General features: G+C 31.6%; 1 protein-coding gene and 1 long non-coding RNA gene across 2 annotated transcripts; both read left to right on the top strand.

Moving 5' to 3' along the window:
• Positions 1–10,850: 10,850 nt before the first annotated feature.
• LOC143054381 (uncharacterized) lies at positions 10,851–23,986 on the top strand. The gene is made up of 9 exons (XM_076227395.1): positions 10,851–11,440; positions 12,356–12,543; positions 13,111–13,177; positions 13,788–14,003; positions 14,379–14,508; positions 15,253–15,444; positions 21,121–21,291; positions 21,985–22,069; positions 23,047–23,986. The coding sequence occupies exons 1-9, from the start codon at positions 10,987–10,989 to the stop codon at positions 23,509–23,511; spliced, it is 1,968 nt and encodes a 655-aa protein (XP_076083510.1). The 5' UTR covers positions 10,851–10,986; the 3' UTR covers positions 23,512–23,986.
• LOC143054718 (uncharacterized) lies at positions 17,831–19,135 on the top strand. The gene is made up of 3 exons (XR_012971799.1): positions 17,831–17,892; positions 18,503–18,718; positions 19,094–19,135. It is a non-coding gene; the product is annotated as an uncharacterized LOC143054718 (long non-coding RNA).
• Positions 23,987–25,801: the final 1,815 nt, after the last annotated feature.

Consider the following 25,801-nt stretch of genomic DNA (forward strand, 5'->3'; position numbering starts at 1 on the left):
CAAAGAAAAACTTCAGTTCACAAATACAACATAGGAAAGTTCAGATTCAAGCAAGACGAACCCCATCGAAAACAAGGGATGATCTCAGATACTCCGAACAAGTAAGCATATTATATTCCTATGAATATTACGAGGCCGACCGAAGTTTATAACTCAAGCTTAACATTTCACAGACAAGATAAAATGTAACTCTAGCTTATGCAACAGGTTTCACTTCAAGCCGAAACTTGTTGATTTTAGTAATTTAATTTACAAAGACGCACTTTCAAAGTATAATGAAACTACCGAACTTAATTGAAAATTGAAAGGTGGATAAGGTGGATGTTGAAAGACTGACACATGCAAACGTTTTGAATCAACGGAAGGAGTGAAAAACAATTGCCATGTTGTCGAATTGGTTTATGCAAATTTTAAGCAAAAAGTTAGTGTTTAACAATCTTTGACCCAGACAGATAGACGGAACTACAGCAATCATAGACGCATCGTTGTCAATTTTAAGTTAATAGAGAATTGCAAATATTCAAATATATTTGTGGAATCATGATTTAAAGACAATATGGCCATTTGTCAAACGTTGAATTGCTACGATAAATCATTAAATTTTGTATGTTTTATTGAATGAAGAGGACTGGTTAACATATTTTACTAAAAAAAAACCAACATGCGCTTAAACATATATTGTAAGGGTGGCTTGATGTCTTTTTAACATCTGTTTATTATGTTATAAACAATATACTATAATGCACTGATGATTACATAAACTAGATAACATATTTTAGTTCACTTGTAACAATGACTTCCTTGTTGCAACAACGCCATTGGATGCTTCTATTCAAATGCCTATTTATAATTTTAGCAGATGTGTCTGGTCTAAACGGAGAAACCACACACAGAAAGATGCTTAATAAGCTAATACAGGCATTTATTAGAGGGTGATTTAAGAAATTTAGATACGAACTGGGAAGATATATTGATGCTTTTATTGAACTTATTTGGAAAGGCTACCCACTCAACACTCTTATAAGGCATTCGAATATTTCTATATACTTTTTAGGTAAAACAGTTGATTATGTTATCACTAAATTAAAATTAAATCTAATATGTGTGTTATATACATGTTTACACGTATGGCTTTACAACCTATCGATACCTGTATCATGCCATGACTTTTAAAGACGTCTGTACACTGAATTTACTAGATTTTGGATGTGCATTAAATTATATTCTCGTCTAGATGCAGATTTCCTTCTTAGCTGTTCTTTGCATTGCACTGGTCGTCAGCGACTGTGAGTAATCTCAGATATGTGCTATTTGTTATTTTTTTTTACTTTGCCATATCCATGATATCCGTTTTGTGTTTATATTAGATATTCATTCTGCTATGTATCAATGAAATGAGTTAAAGACTTTTAAACTGCTTTGTATAGTTTGTTATATATATTGTACTGATACACCACTGTCCCAGGTTTAGGAGAGGATCTGGCGCCAACGAGCAGTATAATAGAGCCACATTCAGTATGTGCCTATCCCAAATCAGTAGCTTGTTATTCAGTGGTAGCGTTTGTTTCAGAATACGATATTTGTTTTTCGTACCGACCGTGCAAGGGCTGTCTAGCCAGTCAAGGTCGTTAATAAATTCATTTGATTGTTGTTATTTTTCGTTCATACATTATTATGTGAATCAGAACGTTTATTTTCTCGTTTAAAATGTTTTACATTTGTCATTTATGTGCCTTTAACATGTTTAATAGCTAATTATGACTATTGTTGAAGGCCATACGGTGATATATAAATGTTTATTTCTGTGTCTTGTGTTTTCATGCGGAGAGTCGTCTCATTGACAATCACACCACTCTTCTTTAATAAATGTTCAAATGTCAAGATTATTTGGGATAGTGTATTCCAGGTTTGTGATATACATGTAGATATAAAATTTTTATTTATGTTTGAATGTATGAAATTTCGCATTAATATATCTTCCTCGAAATTCGCGAAAAGTAAGTTTTCTCTAATTAAGTACATATTAGGCGAGTGACTTTAACCATAAAATTAAATTTTCAATGCACCTACCTAACACACGGCTAAATTATATATCATTTGAAAGCTACACATCTGTACTATCTGTTTTGCCCGGTCGTAAAAAAATCCGTCAAATCAAGATCAAAGGCCAAGGACGAATAAGTGCATATTTTCTAAGATTTCAGCCTGATTGCATAATATGACTTTTATATACTAAATTCACATATGCAAACAATTTAAACTTTTAGCAGAGAGATTAACAGTCATTATTCAAATGCATTTTTAAATATTTAAAGCGTGTTTTTGACAGAGAGCACATGTTTCCTGAAATTCGAGTAAAAGTTAACAAAATGTGTGAAAACCCAAATTTTTCTTTCTGGTGCAAATGCTAATCAATTAAAACTAATTAAAAGCCTGTAATGACTATCAAAGAAGTTTTTGACATCATAAAATTTCCTAAAATTATGCTTACTTTTAATCAAACAGCAAATCATAACAACGCATACAGTTGCCCAAAATACCGCCATCTGCGAAAAAACAGCTTTTTAGCTTTTCTTCCTATTTAAACATTGTATGTGGTCAATATAAGATTTAATAAACAAATTCTTAAGAATCTCAAAAATTTAGAGTAAAACAATATGTGCGCGAATCATCTTATTGCTTGAAATAAAGGGGGTGAAACTAAGAGATTGCAATCTGCATTGTAACTACCAGACTAAAATAAACATATTTCGACTTTTCTAATTGTTTGATTTGAAGCTTCATTATAAATATTGATGTAGTGAAAAGACCTTTTATTTATTAAATGTGAATTGAAAATTTAGACCAAAATAAATAGAAAATAAATTGATGAAAATTAAAATTTCAAAGAATGTCAAAAACTAGTAAACACATTATAAAACTTGACTTCTTGATTGCTTAAATTGCGTTGTTCATTGTTTACATGCATTAATTCATCAAATAAGAATAATTTTGACGAACAAATATCCATTAATACGCAACGATTCTAGTTACAACTAGACTTCCTGAAAATCTTGAATGACTAGTTCATTTTTCATACGAGGATGACTTCATGCAAGAGTTTCTGATGACGACTGAAAAGAAGCTATCATTATCTTGAAACTTCACTTTCCATTATATAGATGAATCTCACTGAATAGTGCAAACTTTGTGACAATGTTGGACTCGTATTTTCCATTGAAATTGAAAATAAAAGACTCAACAGATATAGTTTACTCTATCACGTATCTTGAAATCGATGATGAGGGTTGGTTGAGAACAAGTTTTACGACAAAAGAGATGAGCATAAAACAACCCATAAAAACACCCCTTACTACAAAATTATAAACTTTTCATTTCTATGTAACAACATTATAGCAACGCCTGCATATCTACACTACTAAAGGAGGAGACCAATTTTATTGAGCCTCAACTCCTCTGAAATAAAGGCAACTATATTATACCGCTATTCAATAGTCATCAATCGATTTACTAGTAACGGTCACAAAGCAAAAACTAGGGAAACGCATCAACTATAAGAGGAACACAACGATATAACAGAAACACAGAACTGCTACAAAAACAAACGCCAACATACAAAGAAACAGATTATTCGATACCAACTGCCATGTCTGACTTGGTACAGGACATTTGAAGGAAAATGGTGGTTTAAACATGTTTTAAACCAGAGTTCAAATGCAAAGTTGAAATCATCCCTTTGAAAATTTCATAGACGCCACTACGAGTTGGTTGACAATTATGAGATATCTGTTTCGCCAGATGACGACTGATAAGTTCCATCGACGTAACCAAATTGCCGTCATTTCTGCCGTGAATGTCACCAACCGAATATAGCTTGGCACCGAGTTTGTAAATACATGAGCCAGAAGACAGGTAAAAGAGAGCTGTGGTGTAGTGGTTAGTGCATCGGACTACTAACACAAAGGTTCCTGGTTCGATTCCCGTCCGTGATGAAAATTTCAGGGACTGAATTTCCGGCTCTTCCTTGACACCATTTGCGAGTATGGTCTTGAGGAAACGATGAAAGTCCGTCGGAAGGGGACGATGAATGGCTGACCCATGTTAAAAGAGAGCCATATCTCTTGCACGTTAAACACACCTTTGTAGATTTCGAAAAAAGAGCAGGCTAATGTCGCTACAAGGCAGCACTCGCACCCGCAAAGTGGAAAGCGATTAATTTAAGTTGCAAACCTTGTTTCCCAATCCACTATAAATAAATATGTTTAAACTAAGATGGGTGTCACATGTGGAACATGATCTGCCTACCCTTTGGGAGCCCCTGAGTTCACTCAAATTTTTTTGGGGGGTTTGTGTAACTCAATCTGTAGTTTTATATGTTGTGTTTTGTATACTGTTGCTTGTCTTGTTCGTTTTTTGCCCGGCTTTGTCAGTTCGTTTTTAATTATGAGTTTGATGTCCCTTTGATATATTTCGTCACTTTTCAAGTAGTAAAAGGTTTAAAAAATTATAGATCAGTGTAGCTAAATGTATCATGATAACGATTTTGTTCTATATATATATCACCGTGAGCAAATTAAGTTATTTTCGCGGATACTTGTCTTATTGCGTTAATCTTCTTCACTTTCATACTTTGAGGTGATTTTTTGGCCGATTTTCATTACTGCAAGTTAATGTCTTTAAAGTAAAATAATACCAAAGGGACAATCAACATCTCAAACCATGAATCAAATAAAGTTAATTAAAACCATGAACAAAATAAAATCAAAGTCCAAGAGACGAACAACAGTCCAAAAAACACAGCATACCATGAAAACGAACACTCCTAAAACAGCGAATGACCTTATGAGGTCAGGAAGGGTATTTAACTTTTTTATTTTGTTATTTCACAACTGCTTATAGTGTTTTACATACACAATGACATACATTTGTATTTTTAAAGCTTATGTAGAAAATGCTCAAAGCATCTTTTATTCAAATAATTAAAGCGATTAAACTTCTTAACACATTTAATATGACTTACTATAACACGATTTTAAACTAAACAAGAAGCAGCCGCATTTTATTTAGTTCGTTTACATCCCGCTTTAGACAACCAAGTGTTTCTAAACAGGGTTACTTATTTCAATGTTGCCTACGATTTAGTCGCAAAGTAATGTTTGCATTTAAACATGATTACAAAAAGTAAAAAAGTTTGACTTCGTAAAAAACATATTTTAACCTCAATTACCTCACATTTATTCTTTTCTTACTTAAATACCCCTTCTTTTATTATGGAAAATCATTCTTCTCCCTGATATTCACAATTAGCGATGTGCTATTTTAACATAGATTAACAAAATGATCCTTATTTGCAGATGGCAGATTTTTGGGCAACTGCAAACACTTCAATAGAAGGCTGTTCCATGAACATTAATTAATAATTGCATCTTAAAATTACAAAAAAAATATTCCTTGACCTAAAACATATACATTTATCTATTTTTTTAGCATACAAATATCGATTCCCCAAGATCTTTTTGCTTTTTGGATAATTTTTCATTTTTTTAGGATTTGCGATAAATTTCAATTTTCGGGAAATTTTGCGCATCGAATCTCTTATTTTTTGTTTGATTTGGAAATTCTGTATCATGTTCCATAAAGTTCATATGATCTTTTAGAAAATTTTATGGTACAAGAATTAGAAAATGGCGTTTTATTTAGTAATCGCAAATTTTGGAATGTTTTTTCATGACCTTTGACCTTGATTTAACAAAAATTGCACCGTACGATTTTTTTACGACTGGGCAAAACAGAAAGTACAGATTAACAGCTTTCGAATGATATATAATACAGCCGTGTGTTAGGTGGGTGCATTAAAGTCGTTAACTAAGCGTCTTTTTGAAATAAGTCACTCGCCTATATATGATACCTTTGAAGTGCATTGACTTGACAGTTATTCAATCATATATCTTATATCAAAATGTAAGGCTGTATGTCAGAACTTTGTACATGCGCATTTGTATCATTTTTTAATCGCGTATTCCATTTTGCACTAATTTATTTTGTATTTTGAGCCTTTACCACGATACCTTTAACACAATACCTAAGCTGTATAAAATATAGTTTTATCTTAACTCCATCGATAAATAATCTAGTGTTTTAACTAATAAATAAGGAATATTATCTTTGTGATTATTAAACACATCATTTTAATGTAGTTCATCGACACGTAGATTGCAGAACCACAGTTGATGATTTAAATTACAATGGCAACATCAACACCACACGAAATGGCCACCATTGTGCTTATTGGAAAGATAGATATTATAGCACAGAAGAAATGAATTTCTGTAGAACGCCTGCAGGAGATCGTGACAATGCTGGTGGTCCCTGGTATTATATCGATTCAAGTGGTACATATATATGGGAAAGATGCAACGTTCCTATTTGCAACGGTAAGATCTGCGTTCAATTTTGGATGTAAAAACTAGTAATTTATACATGTACTTCTGTTATTTAAAACAACGCTATTATGGTGGTACTTTGGTCAGAAACTGTTTCCTTTGTCATATCTTATGGGATAGTCCATTTCGTTTGTGTTCTTGTGACGTCGAACTTCATAGATGATACAACAAAATCAGGTTATTTTTGATAGTGTGAAGTGACTTCTCATTTGATATCAAAGGACTCATGTTGAATAATTACGACGTAAAAAAGTAGCTCTGATGTCATAAAATAGCTTGCACGAATGTTCAAACTCAGTATTCAAAGATTCTGTAATGACATTGTTTGTATCTAACTTTTCTTTATTCGTCTTTGATTAATTCAAAACTAGGTAAGATACTCGCAATCTATCTTCATTATGCAAATTTGACCCTAAAGGAATTTGGTGTATGTTTTGAATTTATTTTCGCCATCAAGCTTCTTACGTTTCTTATGATTTATGGCTTTTAAGGGTCCCGAGAAAAATACACACAGTAAAGTGCTTCAGACGCACTACATCTATGATTGTGATCAATTCATTTATATACATCAATGGCTTTCAAATGATTAGGTTATTCTATTTAACCTTAGTTATAGACATATTTTCCATTGTTATATATAATATTGAAAACGTTTTTCGTTCAAATTACTAATACAAAATATATTTCGACTTTTATAGGGGCAGTATGTCCAGATCTGACGGTAAATAATCTGATGACATTACCAAAAAACAAGATATCAATATGGAAAATCCGTTGTTTTGTCCTGTAAATATGGCAATACAATAATTGGAAACAAATATTTAACATGTCTGCAGTCTGGTCAGTGGAATGATTCTATTCCTGTGTGTGGAGGTAATATCAAATTGTAGCATATTTAAGTGTTCATAAAATAGTCTTTAAAATTTGAATTATAACTTTTGTGAGAATAAGATTATAAGATTTGACGAAGTGAATTTAATAAAATAACGAATGTATGTTACCTCTTCAGAAAGTGTGTATATATAAACAAATTCAAAAAAATAAAGAGAGAGAGAGAGATAGAGATAGATTTAAATATTACATACTTCCTATTTAATAATTTTGAAGTTGTCTGTATTTACATGTTTGGTGATGCATGCGTAGAAGGAGATTCCTGTCCGTCCTATTACTATTGATTACATTTCATGGCAATCTCTTGAGACCAGTCGTTTATTTTTCATACTTTTTTTATAAACACCAAGATACAAAATGTCTTGAACTGGGTTTGGGGTATACCAAAAATTATCACAGATATCAGGATTGAAATGTAATATACATCGTGCGCGTTTCGTGTACTTAAGACTCAGTAATTTCGATTGAAAAATTACCAAAATACACCACTTAACCACTGTAAAAGAGACAGAGAAAAATTATCAACGTAAAAAAAGGTTTTTGTGTTTATTTCATCAGGGTATTCCTTACGACTTATGGTATTCGTACTCAAAGAATTTAGTATAATGCAATGTACCATGAACATTTATGATCGCATTGAGATGAGAAATTTTACAATTAAACGTTTATTGAATTTAAAAATGTAGATGAATGCTTAAGGAAGCCATGTCAAAATGGTGGAATACATGTATACACATGTACATGTTCTGGAGAATACTACTGCACGAATAGTGAAAGACAGTATTTTTCAATATTATTCAAATTTTTTAATCAATAGTATTTTCCTGCTAAACGATATCATTTACTGTGGAGTCGATGAAGCCGTTATAGTTTGTAAGTTAATCCATTACAATCCGTTTTTTTTTAAATTTATTTTGGTTGGTAGAATGTGAATGTTTCTTTGAAATTTATAATACCTTAGCCAAATTTGGCGAATCTTTCATCCTCAATGAGCTTCAGATTCATACATAATTTTGCCTTCGTAACTTTTTTTATTCGCACCTCTAGCACAAATACAAAATTTCAATCCTGGTTTCTATGATGAGTTTATCTACGATTTGAAAGTCAATTCTACTTGACTGAAATTAGCTTGAATCGCATTAGACACTCTTCCTTATGTATACATATATTAATTCATTTTTTTAAGTTAAGTATATACTCAATCTAAATGTCTTAGAACAGTCAAGACTGTTAACAGAAATAAACAATAGTAATGTATGCAGAGAAAGGATAATCAACTACAGTTTACAACACTAGTGTGCTTTTGGAAAGTGGTGTCATTTCACATGTTTCAAGAATTTTGTTATTTTGTTTTTATTTTGAATTGAAAATTTGATTCTTGACATTTAACCTTTCACATCCTTAAATTCATTTTTCCATTGCCCCTATATACTTTACTCATAATTCAGATGTATACATGTATAAGCAAGTATTTTTGGGATTTAATATTAATTTATTTATAGGGTTATTGCATCTGAAATATACTCATTTATTTCAAAATCAGTTGTTAGTTTGATAGGGGTTTTGGTCTACTCTTATAATGTATGATGGTATTTTACAGGACCCCGAACAAAGGGTTTGTTGCTAGTTTTCGTATCATGAAAACCTATAACGTTTAATTGTAATCTGGAGATGACATATTATTAATTGCTTGTAGACCTTGTGTTATTAATGTTTAAAATGGTCGTTTTGCATAGTGTTATGGTAAACATTCCAACATTAGACTATAACTGTCTTTGAATTTAGTTTAATTGTGCGTGTTGCTGTGTGTTTGTCTTATCCACATTAGATAGAGGCATGGGGGAGATTTGAGATATATCCAAACATGTTTAACCCTGCACAAAACAACCACTAGTATCAAATCGTTTGGCCCTTGTAAGTCTATCATTTGTTTTAAAAATAATTCATTAATATAATGTGGCATCCATATTGCTGAACTAGTTTACACTATTGTGTAAGGGCCAATGTAAGCCTGCTTCCGAGTGCCGGATTTTACTGTTACGCTGAAGACACGTTGATGGCCATATGCTGTTTTCTGATTTCAATCGGGTTAATGTCTCCTTTTCTATTCCTTTTGTATAACAATTTATCTATCGAAAGCAACTGTCGTTGAAAAAACATATGGAAAGTATGTGCTATCTTGGCAGGTGTTGAATCCTTAATTTTCATTCCTGTTTAAAAAAAATCATATAGAGAGTAAGCGGTTAACAACAAACCCATCAATGTTTTCTCTTCTAGTTTTATCATTTAATATTTCTGAGGAAACTGAACAAGACATAGATACATATTGCAGCAAATCTTATATGGTTTGTTTCAATGAAATAAACACTCAGAGAAAATATGGAAATGTTGGCAAAGGCAAGAAAGTCAAGGAATTTATCTGTTATGTTTGAGCGACCCAGACTGATATTAATTTATTGATAAACGGTTTGAAATCAAAATGAGATTTGTAGGTTTTGGTCCATGTTTACATCTTAGCTGTCACTTAGACATGAAAAACAACTGTCATAATCCTGACTTGGTACAGACATTTTCCAAAGAAAAACATTCGCGGAAGAGTTTGGTATTTAATCTCTAGTACTCGTGTCAACGAGGCTCATATGAGACGACTTATTTTGCATGTCTAGTTGTAGTGTATAATTAATTGGTGAAGGCATACACGATATCTTTGACACACTTATAAATGTCGCCGCATGTTCTATAAGACAATATGGTTATTTAAAAAAAGTGGGGATACTATATTAAAACATAATAAGATAATAGATGAGCTATGAGTGCCAATCAGACAACTCTCCATCCAAATCAAAAGGAGTAGGTCCGTTAAGGGCCGATTTCGGCATCAATTTTCAAGTTCATCTAACGAAAGATTTTAGACACTTTCTAAACACTTAAGTGTCTATTTCAATTGATTCAATTCGTTAATGTGGAAGATTTGAACTTAATAAGTCATTTAAAACGCTCCAATTCAAGCTAAAATATGAAAAATCTATCAAATATGCCAAAAATCGTCACTTTTCAGATGGTTTTTGTCAAAAATGAAAGTGGCCGCATCCGTGTTCATCCTCAACCTTTATATATATTATGTATCATCATCAAATACAACTTACATTTCAATATCATGAGGGCCCTCATGGGGTTTTTGATTATGTGATTACTTGGCCGTTTTTTTAATGATTATTTGATTATTAAGCCAAATATTTCATGATTATTTGAGTACCTAGGACTGTATTTTTAGTTTATGATTATTTGATTACTTAAGATAAGCAAATATTTAATGATTATGTGATTATATTGGCAAAAAAATGGTGATTATGTGATTACTAGGACCCCCCCATGAGGGGCCTCTATCATGAATGAACACGAATGCGGCCACTTTTATTTCAGACGGAAACCGTCTAAAATTTAACTAAAATGCTACAATTGTAAAGATTTCAGTAATTTAGCATGCCTTAAGGGGGTACCGTACACCTAAGAAAAGATAACTCTTACTAAAATTCTGAGTTAACTAACGTCAATTAAGTGTTTTAAAATACGCCTCATATTACAAGCGTTTTATTGTCATGGAATAGTTGTTTACCTGTTGTTATGAAGCAGACGGTACATCACTGTCATAATGGAACAGCGTAAACGTAATACGTTTGGTAAATTTTCAAGATCTAAATCTGCCGATAAGAAATCGAGTCGTTCAGATTACTTCAAATGGTTAAATGATGGCAGGAAATTGGAAGATTCTCCGCAAGTCGGCTTGCGTAATGATCATGGCAATTACGTATACGAGTATCTTGATGTTGGGGCCGAGGCTGAATTGGAAGGTGATAACACGTCTGATGTATCAAAATCTTGGACAATTGGGAGAAGAATTGTAGAGTGGAATATCCTGTCGGAAGGAATGTATTGCTGTACTTGCAAGTGTCCACTTCACCTGTCAGATATTGTAGGAGAACGATTGTTTGGACTAGGTGGTCTACTGATGGTAGATTGTAAACTGTGTCATACTGTTACTGATGTGCATTTTGGGAAGAGAGGACCATCTGGAAGTTATGACATCAACACAAAAGCTTCCATAGGTATGAATATATCACATGATTGTAAATTATAATACTAATTAGTCTGTATGATGCTAATATTTACAATTTTTGTTTTACTGTTTACAGGGGCGGATCCAGCCATTTTAAGAAGGGGGTTCCTAACCCAGGACAAATGGGTGTTCCAACTACATGTCCCCTTTCAAATCCATTGATTGTCCAAAAAACAAAGGGGGTATCCGAACGCCCCCCCCTGAATCCGTGCCTGGTTTACATTTAACATGTTGCATTGTTTATTTGACATTTGACATAATTATATTTAAATGCATTCATGATTTTTTGTTTAAAAACTAAAAAGAGTCCTTGGGGTCAATTACTACTAATTAATGTGTCTAACTTAAACAGTGCATATATATATTGCTTGCAAACTTTGGCAAATTGTGTTAATTGTGAAAGCTTTTTAGATTAAACATGATTAAGGCATATAGGAGACAAGTGCCTGTGTTACATGTATAGCAAATTAATTGTTGAAAATATTGTTATTGTTCAATAAACATCAACAACTTTCAACCCCTCCCTTCTTATCTTCTTCATAGCCTAATTAGGCTTTGAAAAGAGTTAAAATAACTAATTATAAGCTGTGAATTTTTTTTTAGGGCTTCACCATTAAATGTACAACTACATGTACATCATCATATCATGTTAATATTCTTAGATATTTTGTAAGCCAAGTCAGAGAAATTAGCACAGGACTGACAGCTTGTGTCCTGTAAATTTATCTTCAGTTTAGGAAATTTTATAGAATTTTACAATTTTAAGAGAAAAAAATTACCATCTTTACTAAAGTTTATAACACAACTGTTTCTTAGTCTTATAAATGCAGGTGTGTATATTTTCCATAATTAAGCAATCAATTTTCTTTCTCAATTTTTGATTATACCTCATATTCTATTAAAGGAATGATACATGCAGGGATGGGCCAAACTCATCTGCAGAACTTTCTAGCAGAATGTAACCTGCCATCCATTACAGAGAGCACATTAAGGAAAAAAGAGAAAGAATTAAGTGGACAAATTAAAAATGTAACAATCCAGTCCTGCAATATGGCACAAAGAGAGGAAAAGTCACTCAGCACTAATGGCAATGTAAGTATTAAATGTATGCATACAAAGTGGAATATCCAGACTATATGCCTCTTTCTACTGAGAAAACTCAGTCATTTTTACCCCCCCCAAAAAAAAATATCCTTATATTGTGTAACTTCATGGAGAATGATCATGTAATGCTTCATTGTTTATTATGGACTATAATAGGACTGTGTGTCTTATGAAAGTAAAAAATATATATATATATAACATCAAACATGTTTTTAAAGTTAAAAGCTGATTTTTTAATATTTCATAAACAGAATAAACAACCATACATGTACCTGCATGTACAGATCAAGACTTTTCACCACCTAAAATTGCACAGGACAGCAAAATTTTTATTTGATTTAATAGTGAGGACCAGCAAAATTTCTTTAAGGACCACAAAACAATAATTTCTAATTTCTTGCAAACATATGCACCCAAAATATTTTTTTGTGTTCTTAATAATGTATTTGCAGCTTACTACACAACTAGGTATCCTAAAGGTTAAGGTACATGTAAGGTCAATTTATAATAAACTTGCTGGGACTTTTTTTTTATAAGAAATGCAATCTTTTCTAGATTGAAGCAAGTTTTGATGGTGGCTGGCAAAAGAGAGGCTCTGGTTGGAATTATAATAGTAATACAGGTAAATACATAATTATATAATATAATGTCTAACATTCATGATTTACTTACTGTATGTTGTTATGAGAAGCTGTAGTTAAAGAAATATTTTCCCATACTTATATTTATTCAATCCCTAGGGTAGATCTCTTTAACTTACCTGGTTCAATTATAGCAAATAGGTGAGCTTTTGTCATCATTTTGTATACATTAAAGAAGTTAGATGTGTTACATTGTACATGATTGTTAGTGACTCAACTGTCCACCAGAGCTCACACGAAAAGTAGACAATTTATAGCTACACAACTATAAAACCTTCAACAACGAGAAAAAGTTATATCCAACATGAAAAATACCAAACAATTCAAATGAAAAAACTAACAGCATAATTAATAACAAAACAATTTATGAAGAAAATATGACAGATATAAACTAACAACCACTGAACTACAGGCTCTTTATTATCAGTATCTGTTCGTCATATTAATCTGTAACATGACATCATTCTGTTAGCATTTCATTAAAATACCCGGTATCTCACACCCCTATTCAAATCATAACAATATTTAATTAACTGTTAATTTATAATTGCATCATGTTAATGTAATACCTTTTTCTTTTTATTCTGGCAGGACATGCAACTTTTATTGGAAAGGAGACAGGAAAGGTGCTGTCATTCGATTTAAGAAGCAAGACATGTAAGATTTGTGAGTTCCATCAAAACAAAAAAGAGACAGTTCCGGAGCATGAGTGCCATCTGAATTGGCATGGGTCTAGTAAATCCATGGAGGCAGATATGGCGGTGGCAATGGCCCACAGATTAAAGGATGATGAATGTGAAATTAATGGTATGTTTCATATTCAAAATAGAGAGTTCCCCAAAATGCATTGAAAATATCGTATAAAGGGAAATAACTCTTATTTCCACAATTCTTTTAAATTTGAAAGGTGATCATTTTGTAATTTTTACAGGAAACTTGGATTTTGTTCTTACACTTTTATGACATAGAATCAATTGATTTTTTAGTTAATGATATAACATGACCAATGTAATGTAAAAAACGGTTTATATTTATTTAAGTTGCTTTATTAATACATTAGCTACATGTAATTAAATAAGGCAGAATATAACAGCTATCACTATTTTCCAAATGAAAAAATATGCTTGCCGTTGTATATCTTGACCTTTTTGTAGGTTTATAATTATTCAATCTTCATTTCAGTCATACATGCTGATAATGATGCTTCAACAACAGCAAGACTTGAAGTTGAGTTTGGAAACATACAGAAAAACGATGACCAGAACCATGTGAAAAAAGGGTTATCAACAAGCTTGTATAATATTTCAAAGAGGTATTTTACAAATTAATTTTAGTGTTACAGATATGTCTATGACAAGGCTAAAGCCCATCCTGAACTAAATCAAATCTTACGTAAAGATCTTATTATATAGATCTGTGAAGACTACTTACTCTTAAAAAAAACATTAAAATGAAATTTCAATTTTGTGTTTTTCAAAGACATATATAAAGATTTTTGTGTTATCTGAATTCACAAACATTACATTGAAAATTAAAAAAACTATTATTATCGCTATTTTGTGCATTTTTCCTTTGATCTTTTTTTGTGATGATTTCTCATATCATGCTACTCGCTTGAGATGGAAAATTATCGCTAGAAAATAAGGAGGCATGTGGCATTGCTAATGAAATTGACAATGTCGCCATACAATGTAGTTAAAATAGCGATAAACAGATTATTTTCTGCTCTATAGTCGGGTTGTTGTCTCTTTGACACATTTCCCCTTTCCATTCTCAATTTTATCATTGGTCATCTCAACTCGATTGCTTTTCTCGTTGAAGTATATATATATGAATAATCTTCATGGCTTATGGAAGAACCAAACAGTTTTTAGTGAGGCTATATTAAGTTTAGAATAGAAAAGCATACATTAAAAAAATAGAAACTAGGACCTTTTTTTCTGAAAATTAAAAGGCAGATGCATGATTCCATGATTGTAGATCTCATCCATGCCCCATAAAAGTCTAAAGATTTAAAAAAAAAATGTACATTCATTATTTGTTTCTTATTTTGCAGTTACAAAGAATTGCAAAAGGATGAAACAAAACAATATATATTGAGGTGCTTTATGTATGCCATTAAGGGAGGTGACAATGAAGATGACATTAAGATTGGGCTGCAAAGAATTGTACCACATATTTTTGGATCACATGAAAATTGTAAAGATGCTGACTGGTGTAGCTATCATCAAAATCCAGAAAAATTTATGTAAGATCTTCTATACTGGTATTGACAACATATTATTTTCTGTATTGTCTTATTTCTCAAAAAAATAATAGATATAAGAAGATGTGGTATGAGTGCCAATGACACCTCTTCCATCCAAGTCATAATTTTTAAAAAGAAACAAATTATACATATGTCAATCTTAAAAATTGATTCTTTAATATGCTGAACCTAACCGTGTATTAAGTTTTTGCATTTATGGCACGGTTTTTAAACTGGTCTACATTGAGGTCCAACAGGTCAAAAATTAAACTTTGTTTGATTTCATAAAAAAATGAATTATAGGGGTTCTTTGATATGCTAAAACTAACAGTGTATTTAGATTCTTAATTTTCGGTCCCGTTTTCAAATTGATCTCATTGTCGGCTTGCGTAATGATCATGGCAATTACGTATACGAGTATCTTGATGTTGGGGCCGAGGCTGAATTGGAAGGTGATAACACGTCTGATGTATCAAAATCTTGGACAATTGGGAGAAGAATTGTAGAGTGGAATATCCTGTCGGAAGGAATGTATTGCTGTACTTGCAAGTGTCCACTTCACCTGTCAGATATTGTAGGAGAACGATTGTTTGGGCTAGGTGGTCTACTGATGGTAGATTGTAAACTGTGTCATACTGTTACTGATGTGCATTTTGGGAAGAGAGGACCATCTGGAAGTTATGACATCAACACAAAAGCTTCCATAGGTATGAATATATCACATGATTGTAAATTATAATACTAATTAGTCTGTATGATGCTAATATTTACAATTTTTGTTTTACTGTTTACAGGGGCGGATCCAGCCATTTTAAGAAGGGGGTTCCTAACCCAGGACAAATGGGTGTTCCAACTACATGTCCCCATTCAAATCCATTGATTGTCCAAAAAACAAAGGGGGTATCCGAACGCCCCCCCCCCTGAATCCGTGCCTGGTTTACATTTAACATGTTGCATTGTTTATTTGACATTTGACATAATTATATTTAAATGCATTCATGATTTTTTGTTTAAAAACTAAAAAGAGTCCTTGGGGTCAATTACTACTAATTAATGTGTCTAACTTAAACAGTGCATATATATATTGCTTGCAAACTTTGGCAAATTGTGTTAATTGTGAAAGCTTTTTAGATTAAACATGATTAAGGCATATAGGAGACAAGTGCCTGTGTTACATGTATAGCAAATTAATTGTTGAAAATATTGTTATTGTTCAATAAACATCAACAACTTTCAACCCCTCCCTTCTTATCTTCTTCATAGCCTAATTAGGCTTTGAAAAGAGTTAAAATAACTAATTATAAGCTGTGAATTTTTTTTTAGGGCTTCACCATTAAATGTACAACTACATGTACATCATCATATCATGTTAATATTCTTAGATATTTTGTAAGCCAAGTCAGAGAAATTAGCACAGGACTGACAGCTTGTGTCCTGTAAATTTATCTTCAGTTTAGGAAATTTTATAGAATTTTACAATTTTAAGAGAAAAAAATTACCATCTTTACTAAAGTTTATAACACAACTGTTTCTTAGTCTTATAAATGCAGGTGTGTATATTTTCCATAATTAAGCAATCAATTTTCTTTCTCAATTTTTGATTATACCTCATATTCTATTAAAGGAATGATACATGCAGGGATGGGCCCAACTCATCTGCAGAACTTTCTAGCAGAAGGTAACCTGCCATCCATTACAGAGAGCACATTAAGGAAAAAAGAGAAAGAATTAAGTGGACAAATTAAAAATATAACAATCCAGTCCTGCAATATGGCACAAAGAGAGGAAAAGTCACTCAGCACTAATGGCAATGTAAGTATTAAATGTATGCATACAAAGTGGAATATCCAGACTATATGCCTCTTTCTACTGAGAAAACTCAGTCCTTTTTACCCCCCCCCCCAAAAAAAAATATCCTTATATTGTGTAACTTCATGGAGAATGATCATGTAATGCTTCATTGTTTATTATGGACTATAATAGGACTGTGTGTCTTATGAAAGTAAAAAATGTATATATATATAACATCAAACATGTTTTTAAAGTTAAAAGCTGATTTTTTATTATTTCATAAACAGAATAAACAACCATACATGTACCTGCATGTACAGATCAAGAATTTTCACCACCTAAAATTGCACAGGACAGCAAAATTTTTATTTGATTTAATAGTGAGGACCAGCAAAATTTCTTTAAGGACCACAAAACAATAATTTCTAATTTCTTGCAAACATATGCACCCAAAATATTTTTTTGTGTTCTTAATAATGTATTTGCAGCTTACTACACAACTAGGTATCCTAAAGGTTAAGGTACATGTAAGGTCAATTTATAATAAACTTGCTTGGACTTTTTTTTTATAAGAAATGCAATATTTTCTAGATTGAGCAAGTTTTGATGGTGGCTGGCAAAAGAGAGGCTCTGGTTGGAATTATAATAGTAATACAGGTAAATACATAATTATATAATATAATGTCTGACATTCATGATTTACTTACTGTATGTTGTTATGAGAAGCTGTAGTTAAAGAAATATTTTCCCATACTTATATTTATTCAATCCCTAGGGTAGATCTCTTTAACTTACCTGGTTCAATTATAGCAAATAGGTGAGCTTTTGTCATCATTTTGTATACATTAAAGAAGTTAGATGTGTTACATTGTACATGATTGTTAGTGACTCAACTGTCCACCAGAGCTCACACGAAAAGTAGACAATTTATAGCTACACAACTATAAAACCTTCAACAACGAGAAAAAGTTATATCCAACATGAAAAATACCAAACAATTCAAATGAAAAAACTAACAGCATAATTAATAACAAAACAATTTATGAAGAAAATATGACAGATATAAACTAACAACCACTGAACTACAGGCTCTTTATTATCAGTATCTGTTCGTCATATTAATCTGTAAAATGACATCATTCTGTTAGCATTTCATTAAAATACCCGTTATCTCACACCCCTATTCAAATCATAACAATATTTAATTAACTGTTAATTTATAATTGCATCATGTTAATGTAATACCTTTTTCTTTTTATTCTGGCAGGACATGCAACTTTTATTGGAAAGGAGACAGGAAAGGTGCTGTCATTCGATTTAAGAAGCAAGACATGTAAGATTTGTGAGTTCCATCAAAACAAAAAAGAGACAGTTCCGGAGCATGAGTGCCATCTGAATTGGCATGGGTCTAGTAAATCCATGGAGGCAGATATGGCGGTGGCAATGGCCCACAGATTAAAGGATGATGAATGTGAAATTAATGGTATGTTTCATATTCAAAATAGAGAGTTCCCCAAAATGCATTGAAAATATCATATAAAGGGAAATAACTCTTATTTCCACAATTCTTTTAAATTTGAAAGGTGATCATTTTGTAATTTTTACAGGAAACTTGGATTTTGTTCTTACACTTTTATGACATAGAATCAATTGATTTTTTAGTTAATGATATAACATGACCAATGTAATGTAAAAAACGGTTTATATTTATTTAAGTTGCTTTATTAATACATTAGCTACATGTAATTAAATAAGGCAGAATATAACAGCTATCACTATTTTCCAAATGAAAAAATATGCTTGCCGTTGTATATCTTGACCTTTTTGTAGGTTTATAATTATTCAATCTTCATTTCAGTCATACATGCTGATAATGATGCTTCAACAACAGCAAGACTTGAATTTTAGTTTGGAAACATACAGAAAAAAGATGACCAGAACCATGTGAAAAAAGGGTTATCAACAAGCTTGTATAATATTTCAAAGAGGTATTTTACAAATTAATTTTAGTGTTACAGATATGTCTATGACAAGGCTAAAGCCCATCCTGAACTAAATCAAATCTTACGTAAAGATCTTATTATATAGATCTGTGAAGACTACTTACTCTTAAAAAAAACATTAAAATGAAATTTCAATTTTGTGTTTTTCAAAGACATATATAAAGATTTTTGTGTTATCTGAATTCACAAACATTACATTGAAAATTAAAAAAACTATTATTATCGCTATTTTGTGCATTTTTCCTTTGATCTTTTTTTGTGATGATTTCTCATATCATGCTACTCGCTTGAGATAGAAAATTATCGCTAGAAAATAAGGAGGCATGTGGCATTGCTAATGAAATTGACAATGTCGCCATACAATGTAGTTAAAATAGCGATAAACAGATTATTTTCTGCTCTATAGTCGGGTTGTTGTCTCTTTGACACATTTCCCCTTTCCATTCTCAATTTTATCATTGGTCATCTCAACTCGATTGCTTTTCTCGTTGAAGTATATATATATATGAATAATCTTCATGGCTTATGGAAGAACCAAACAGTTTTTAGTGAGGCTATATTAAGTTTAGAATAGAAAAGCATACATTAAAAAAATAGAAACTAGGACCTTTTTTTCTGAAAATTAAAAGGCAGATGCATGATTCCATGATTGTAGATCTCATCCATGCCCCATAAAAGTCTAAAGATTTAAAAAAAAATGTACATTCATTATTTGTTTCTTATTTTGCAGTTACAAAGAATTGCAAAAGGATGAAACAAAACAATATATATTGAGGTGCTTTATGTATGCCATTAAGGGAGGTGACAATGAAGATGACATTAAGATTGGGCTGCAAAGAATTGTACCACATATTTTTGGATCACATGAAAATTGTAAAGATACTGACTGGTGTAGCTATCATCAAAATCCAGAAAAAATTATGTAAGATCTTCTATACTGGTATTGACAACATATTATTTTCTGTATTGTCTTATTTCTCAAAAAAATAATAGATATAAGAAGATGTGGTATGAGTGCCAATGACACCTCTTCCATCCAAGTCATAATTTTTAAAAAGAAACAAATTATACATATGTCAATCTTAAAAATTGATTCTTTAATATGCTGAACCTAACCGTGTATTAAGTTTTTGCATTTATGGCACGGTTTTTAAACTGGTCTACATTGAGGTCCAACAGGTCAAAAATTAAACTTTGTTTGATTTCATAAAAAAATGAATTATAGGGGTTCTTTGATATGCTAAAACTAACAGTGTATTTAGATTCTTAATTTTCGGTCCCGTTTTCAAATTGATCTCATTAAGATCCAAGGGGTCCAAAATTAAACTTTGATTGTTTTTAACAAAATTTGAAATCCTGGGGTTCTTTGATTGGCTGAATCTAAACATGTATTTAGATTTTTGATTATGGGTCCAGTTTTTTAGTTGGTCCAAAATTAAACTTTGACTAAAAATTTAATATATACCATGTATATGGGGTTCTTTGATATGCTGAATCTAACCGTGTATTAAGTTTTTATAATTTTGAGCCCCATTTAAATTGGCCCACATTGAGGTCCAAAGGGTCCAAATTAAAATTTATTAGATTTAAAAAAAAAGAGGAATATATCAGGTTCTTTTATATGCTGAATTTAACCATTTATTTAGATTTTTGATTTTAGGTCAGACCTCTGCAGTTGTATTAAGCTGCGCCCTCTTTTTTCTAAGACCTCCCCCTTTTCTTAACACCTCCTGGCACTATTTTAAAATTTCTTGATCTGCCCATTTACAGAAATATAGAGCATACATGTATATGCTAACACTAAAGTTTCAGGTTAAGTATTTTGTGCAAATTCAAATTTGAAATGTAAACTTTTTTTTCATTTTATTCATCTCCATTTCAGGTATAAAAGTTTACCAAATGGGAAACCACTCAAGTCTGAGGGATTAAAGGTTGAATTGAATAATTTAGTGACAAAAATGATTGGTAGGAGTAATTCTTTAAATGATCTTGGATCTACACAGTCAAATGAAAGCTTTAACCAGCTTGTATCTGTAAAGGCACCTAAATCAAGGTAATTCATAATTATGTGGTATTAAATTAAATGCATTTCAGTTCCCATTCTTAAGCAACAATGAATATAAGTATAAAAAAAATATGTTGTATGATTACTGTACCAATAAAACAACTCTATACAATAGACCGAATGACTCAGAAATTAACAGCTATGGTTACAGTAATGCCTTTAACAATGAGCAATTCTCATATGAAAAAGTTAGCTATAAAAGGCCCCAAATCACAAATTTATATAAGAAGATGTGGTGATAGTGCCAATGAGACACCTCTTCTATCCAAGTCACAATTTGTAAAGAGAAACCAATTATACATATGTCAAAGTACAACAGTCAACACAATTTAAACAAGAAAACTAAAGGCAAAATTAATGTAAAAAAATAAATGAAAAACAAATATGTAACATTTCAATTACTGACAGCTAGTTGAAAGCCAATATCAATAAAAAAAAAATACATGTAAAACTTAATGTTCTTGTCAGGCAGGTTGCAGTTTATTAGTTTTCAATGAAGGGAGTTAATACTATCATAGTAAAACTTTATATAAAAATATTAATCTTTTGCAAAGAGTCTTCATATTTTGTGAGTTGGTATGTTACATGTACTGTTACCTGCACCTTTGACATCAAGTTCAAATAAATGAAGAGGGGAATATATTTTAATGTACTTAAATAGTTCTTCATACTCTTTTTTAGACATTATGGTGGATCATGCTCACTTCAGAATAGGCTATCTGCAGCTGTGCTTCAGAAAAATGAAGGATATGGCTACTTATCCAAGGTAACTATGAAAATTTTTACATCTTATTTTTGAATGAAGGATGACATAGTGTTTGAATACGATTTCTTCATTTTCTTCATTTTCTTTCCTTTTCTATTTCTTTCTTCTTCTTCATCTTTTCAGAAAAGCCTGTTCAGACCATAACTTTATTAATCTGATGTAGCATATAATGAATTTAAAGTATGTGGGTATATTACTTGTCTCAAGTTCCAGGATTGGTAACTAAGACCTTGACCTAAAGTTCATGAAAATTAAATTTCTAGTACTCCCTGTATGTCCACTCCATGACTTTTCGTCCGTCTGACCATACTCTCATCCTCTTTCCTTACCTCACTCTAACTGAAGTTTTAACTGAAGTTTGCCTAATCAGGGAAAGTGAGTCACTTAATGTTCTAGAGTCATGCCCCTTTATAACTTGGAAAAATGCAAATTGTTTTGTTTCCTTACTCTAACATTAGTTTGACTTTATATAACTGATACATATAAGAATCACAACACTCAGAAAGAGTTCAAATTTGTGTTGTAACTCATTTGTTAATCTATAGTTCTGTCCCTTTTTAACTTGGAAAATTGCAAAGCTACAGCGGAGGCATTTATGACATCTTACACATTCTCGCTTCATAAATTTTATCTTTTTGAAACCATGTTACATGTTGCATCCAATGTTTATATACAAGGAGATTACTGTAACAGTATTGCTTTTTTAGCCCTGCAGATGTAAATTGTCACAAATTATGTTTATCTAGTATGTAACTCAATTATCTTTGACTTTCTTCTCAAATTGTTATCTTTATAAATAAGAAGATGTGGTATGTGTGCTAATGAATCAACTATCCATCCAAGTCACAATAAATAAAGAGTTACAATTATAGGTCAAAATTTGAGTTCAAGATGGAGATTACTGTTTTTTTTCATGATTTTTAATATTTTAATGCATATATGTATTACATTTTAATTATGTTGCAATTTTTGTTTAGATCAATGAAGCAGCAAACCTCTCTCCAGGAGAATTTACGATGGCAATTTCGGCTGTAAGAGATCAAAAAATGGAAAAACGGAAAGAAAAGAAAAATTCAAAGGAATACAAAGTCGACCGTATACAAAAGAAAAGGAACCGCAATACAAATGAGCGTAAACATCTTGTAAGAGAAGGTAAAACCTATGGATCTCAAATGGAGTTTGATCAACAACAGGACCCTGAGCTTACCACAGAAATTCCACTTCCCTTTTATCTTGATGGCACTGAATGCAAAGTTTTTTTTGATTTAGAAACAACAGGCTTGGGAAGGAATAGCGACATCATTCAAATAGCAGCTAAGTCATATTCAAATAGTTTTAATAGGTATGTCATTCCAAGAGTGGACATTCAAATTGAGGCCAGTAAGATAACTGGTATAACTTACAGCCATGGAACGAATAAGATGTATGTTCGAGGACAATAGTTGAACCGGTGTCACTTCATAAAGCTCTACTTGATTTCATACATTTTTTAAAGGAACAGAATCAGCCAATAATATTAGGTCATAACATTTGTAACTTTGACATTCCTGTAATTGTTAACAAATTGAAAGAATATAATTTGTTTTCTACATTTTGTAAAACAGTGAAAGGTTTTATTGACACAATGAAAGTGGCTAGAAAGTATATTCCCAAACATGATGTAGAAAATTTTAAGCAGCAGACTCTTGTCAAACAGTTTGTAGGAGAAAATTACCTTGCCCACAATGCAATAGAGGATGTGGATTCATTAAAAACATTATATGACAGTAAACTTGCCTTACTTGTGAAATCTGATGATGTATTTGCCATTTCATACCACAATTGCATGGACTCCTACTCTGGCTTACTAAGTAGTAAAATTGTTTCAAGGCCAGTTTGCATCCAACTAGCAAAAGATGGTATATCGTTGAAACACCTCAAACTGTACGAGATGTAAATGGATTGAAATTTGTCTTACAGGACAATAAGATACCACCAAAGAGTGTGAAATGCATTCAGGACTTCTTTCAGACTGAGGAATGAATTTTGTATGGCCAAAAAATAAATATCTGTCTGCGTTTTCTTATAACCTGACTGTGTCAACCCGAATACTTGTTTTATTATTCTCCCAACACAATGCATTTGCCAGGGTTAAGATGTTTCAGTCAGTCAGTTTGTCTGTCCTTTTTTTGTTAGTTAAACTCCTTAAAAACGGCACAACATAATTTAATGAAACTTAGAAGGTGGTAAGAATTCAATTAGTGTGTACATAAAACAAAGTTATATGAAAAATTGATTCCCTGCATTATAATTTTATATTTTGAGTTATTGTCCTAGTTCAATTGACACTGAATAATAAAGAATTTGCTATTTTTCGTCTGCAGAAAAAATGACCGCCAAAGTCAAACATTCTTATTACTAGTGGTTGGATATTGTACCCTATCATATAGATATGCCAAAAACTATTTCTCTTAAGCTACTAAAAAAAATAAGAACCAAACTTTAAAGTCTCATGATGGTCAAAATTGCAAGGAACACACCACTTCATGTTAACCCATCTGATATACCAAAGATGTAAGAACAAGGTCAAAAGTTATGGCTTGGTCATTTTCATGCAAAAAAAAACTACATTAAGTTGACTTTATGGTCAAATTGAGAACACATGAAGGTCATCATGGTGCAACACACATTATCTGATGATGATTCATCTACATACCAAAGATCTAAGGCCAAGGTCAAAAGACAACATGGCATGGTAGAGTGCTTATAGTAAAAAGTAAAATTGACCTTGAGGTCAAATATAAGGTCACATGAAGGTCACCACAACAAAAGACACTCCATCTCATTATTATACATCATCATACAAAAGATGCAAGACCTATGTCAAAAGACAAAAAAATACATATGGCCTTGTTTTTTTATTCTATCAAAAAATACATTTATTTGACCTTGAGGTCAAAGTACAAGGTCACATGAAGTCATCATGAAATTTGACATTCTACCTCATGATGATACGTATACATACAAAATATCTAAGCCCTAGGTCAAAAGACAAGAAAACTATGCCCCATATATACTATCAGAATGAAAATTGCTCTTATTTATTGAGGGTGGTGGTATTATAAAAAAATGAAATTGAAAAAAATCTGGTGGTTAAAAGTTTATAATATTTTACAAATTTAACAAACTAATATAGCAGTACAAATGGTTAGTTTTTAAAAAAAATTAAAGGACACATTTTTTTTTTTTTTTTAATTTCGTCTTCAAATACTGGACCCAAAAAAGTCACTTTTGCGGGCTGAATTTAAGACCCCCCTTTTTTAATTCGGACAAAAATTTAAATCCAGAACAAAAAAAATACAAGCAAAAGGAACTGGTGAACTAATATTTGCCTTAGTTTTCACTATTAACTATGCTTTTGTCAATTTAGGATCTTTTTTTAATTTTTTTTTAACATATATACCCCTATATCCATATTTCTGAAACCTCAAAATTATGCTAATATGAGCATGTAAAATATGTCATATTCGAGTTGCCAAAACTTTTTAACGTATGGTTCAAATCCTTCGAAATTTATACAAAATGTTTAGCTTAACCTAGTTTATCAATGGGATAAAAACAAGAAAAATTAAACGACAGGTTTTTTTTGGTGTTTAGTGTTGGGTACCCCCTTAATGATGCTATTACCCGATATATGTGCATTGTGTTGTCAAAAACAGCCCATATTTATGTAGCAGAGGCATTCTACTTTGC

The sequence above is a fragment of the Mytilus galloprovincialis genome, chromosome 12, assembly GCF_965363235.1.
Source record: "Mytilus galloprovincialis chromosome 12, xbMytGall1.hap1.1, whole genome shotgun sequence".
Classification (NCBI taxonomy): Eukaryota; Metazoa; Mollusca; class Bivalvia; order Mytilida; family Mytilidae; genus Mytilus; species Mytilus galloprovincialis.

Excerpts from the sequence above, each read along its gene's own strand:
- LOC143054381 (XM_076227395.1), top strand. The coding sequence starts at position 10,987 with ATGGAACAGCGTAAACGTAATACGTTTGGTAAATTTTCAAGATCTAAA. Across the intron at positions 14,509-15,252 it reads TTGTATAATATTTCAAAGAG|TTACAAAGAATTGCAAAAGG; the intron begins GTATTTTACAAA and ends CTTATTTTGCAG. Across the intron at positions 21,292-21,984 it reads GTAAAGGCACCTAAATCAAG|ACATTATGGTGGATCATGCT; the intron begins GTAATTCATAAT and ends ACTCTTTTTTAG.